The sequence below is a fragment of the Acanthamoeba castellanii genome, assembly GCF_000313135.1.
Source record: "Acanthamoeba castellanii str. Neff unplaced genomic scaffold scf7180000084768, whole genome shotgun sequence".
Classification (NCBI taxonomy): domain Eukaryota; phylum Discosea; order Longamoebia; family Acanthamoebidae; genus Acanthamoeba; species Acanthamoeba castellanii.
Window position 1 is genome coordinate 268,464 of NW_004457618.1, and position 1,662 is coordinate 270,125.

The 1,662-nt window shown below is 53.5% G+C and overlaps 1 protein-coding gene across 1 annotated transcript in view; it reads right to left on the reverse strand.

Moving 5' to 3' along the window:
- The window catches only part of ACA1_253190 (HMG (high mobility group) box domain containing protein), a gene marked incomplete at both ends in the record, with an annotated part of 1,216 nt that extends 334 nt beyond the window's left edge, over positions 1-882 (reverse strand). Inside the window, 3 exons of the mRNA XM_004367542.1 lie at positions 103-276; positions 403-591; positions 739-882. Coding sequence (XP_004367599.1) covers positions 103-276; positions 403-591; positions 739-882 — 507 coding nt within the window. The remainder of the gene's footprint in view (positions 1-102; positions 277-402; positions 592-738) is intronic.
- Positions 883-1,662: the final 780 nt, after the last annotated feature.

A 1,662-nucleotide genomic window follows, 5' to 3' on the forward strand; every position in this document is an offset into this window, starting at 1 on the left:
CGAAACGACACACACCACCGCACACGCACACGCACACGCACACGCACACGCACACGCACACGCACACGCACACACCGCGCGCACACGCACGACGACACGCACGCTCATGGTACCTTTGTGGTGGGCGCCCTGGGCGGTGGCCTTGGCATCGAGCGGGTGGTACCACTGCTCGAGGTTGTACTTAGTGACCTGGCCCACGTAGAACCGGCGCATGGTGATCTCGAACATCGATCTGTCGACCACCACCCACACCCACCCCTCGCGCTCCTCATCGTCCTGTCCAACGCCATCATCACCACCACCATCACCATCATCACCGTCATCAACGTCATCAACAACTTCATCAACGTCACTGGCTAACGTGTGCGGTGCGTGCGGTGATGCGTGTGCGGTGGTACCAACCTGGAGCGGCAGGTTGAGCGCATGGACGATGTCGCCGATGTAGAGGAGGTGGTCGCGGTGAAACGCGATCTTGACGGGGTGCGGGAAGGGCGGCTGGGTGACGCCGTCTTCGAAGCAGGGCCGTGCCCGGTGCTTGTAGAGCAGCGAGAACGTACCAAACCGCTGAAAGCACATGTCGCACTGCGCCACCTGCAAAGGGAATTTTCATATTTAAAATCTTATATTTTATATTTTAATTATTGTTGTTAATAGAAAATAATATGTCTAAATATCGAATAAGTAACTAAATACTGATGATAAAGCGCAGCTTTTAAAAACAAAAAATGGGAGTAGTACGCCAGGTTGAACGGCAGAGGGTCGTTCGAGGGGCAGGTTGGTGGAGAGGTCGGTGTAGCGGTAGGGCGACGTGCTGGCCGTTTGCACGTTATTGTTGTTGATCTCGTCCGAGCGCACTTGCACGTGCTCCACCCCTCCTTCCATCCTCAGTTCTCTTTTCTCCCACACTTCCCTCCTTGACTCGTAAACACTTGAATTTTGTAATTTTTCAGCCACTGTCCTTTCCTGAAGCGTCGCCGCCCAATCAGCGCATTGTTTTTAAAAACATCTTATTTATCTATTTAATTATATTTAATTTATATCTCTTTTTGTGATATAAAAAGGTGGGTGTGGGGGCTGCTTGGTGGCGAACCGTGCGGTTGGGGGGTATTGGAGTCCAGGGGGATCCCAGCCTTGCGGCCGGGCGATTTGTTGATGAAGCAGAGTTTACTCTCTGCGTTGGTGAGGAGACAAGCCGAGCGCCTATGCCGGCGCCCAGCCCGTCATGCCTCCATCTTGACGATGGATTCTTGCGAAGTAGTGTCAGCTGATGCTGGGTCCTAACTTCTTGGTGCTACGTCGTCCACAGCGTACGCAGTGAAGTATGCCCATCAGGAGTTGGATATACATATCAGTATGATTACGAAGTAGCACCGAATCCATCTTTGCAAGCCAGGTGCGCCCCACACCCAGCCAGCAGAGGGCGAGGCGACGCCTTTTTGGGGCCTGGGCGTGGTCGTGCGGAGGCCCATTGTGGGACGGGGCAGAAAAAAGCAAAGAAAGACAATTTTAACTGTACAGCGCCATTTCACTGACACGCACGCGTCGACGTGTGCGTGTCGTGCGGTGGTGCGTGTGCGAGTTGCCTGTGTGCGGTGTCTGGAACAGAGTCGAGTGAATATAAGTTTGTTGGCTGTCGTGGCTATCTACAACGCGTTGTGTTTG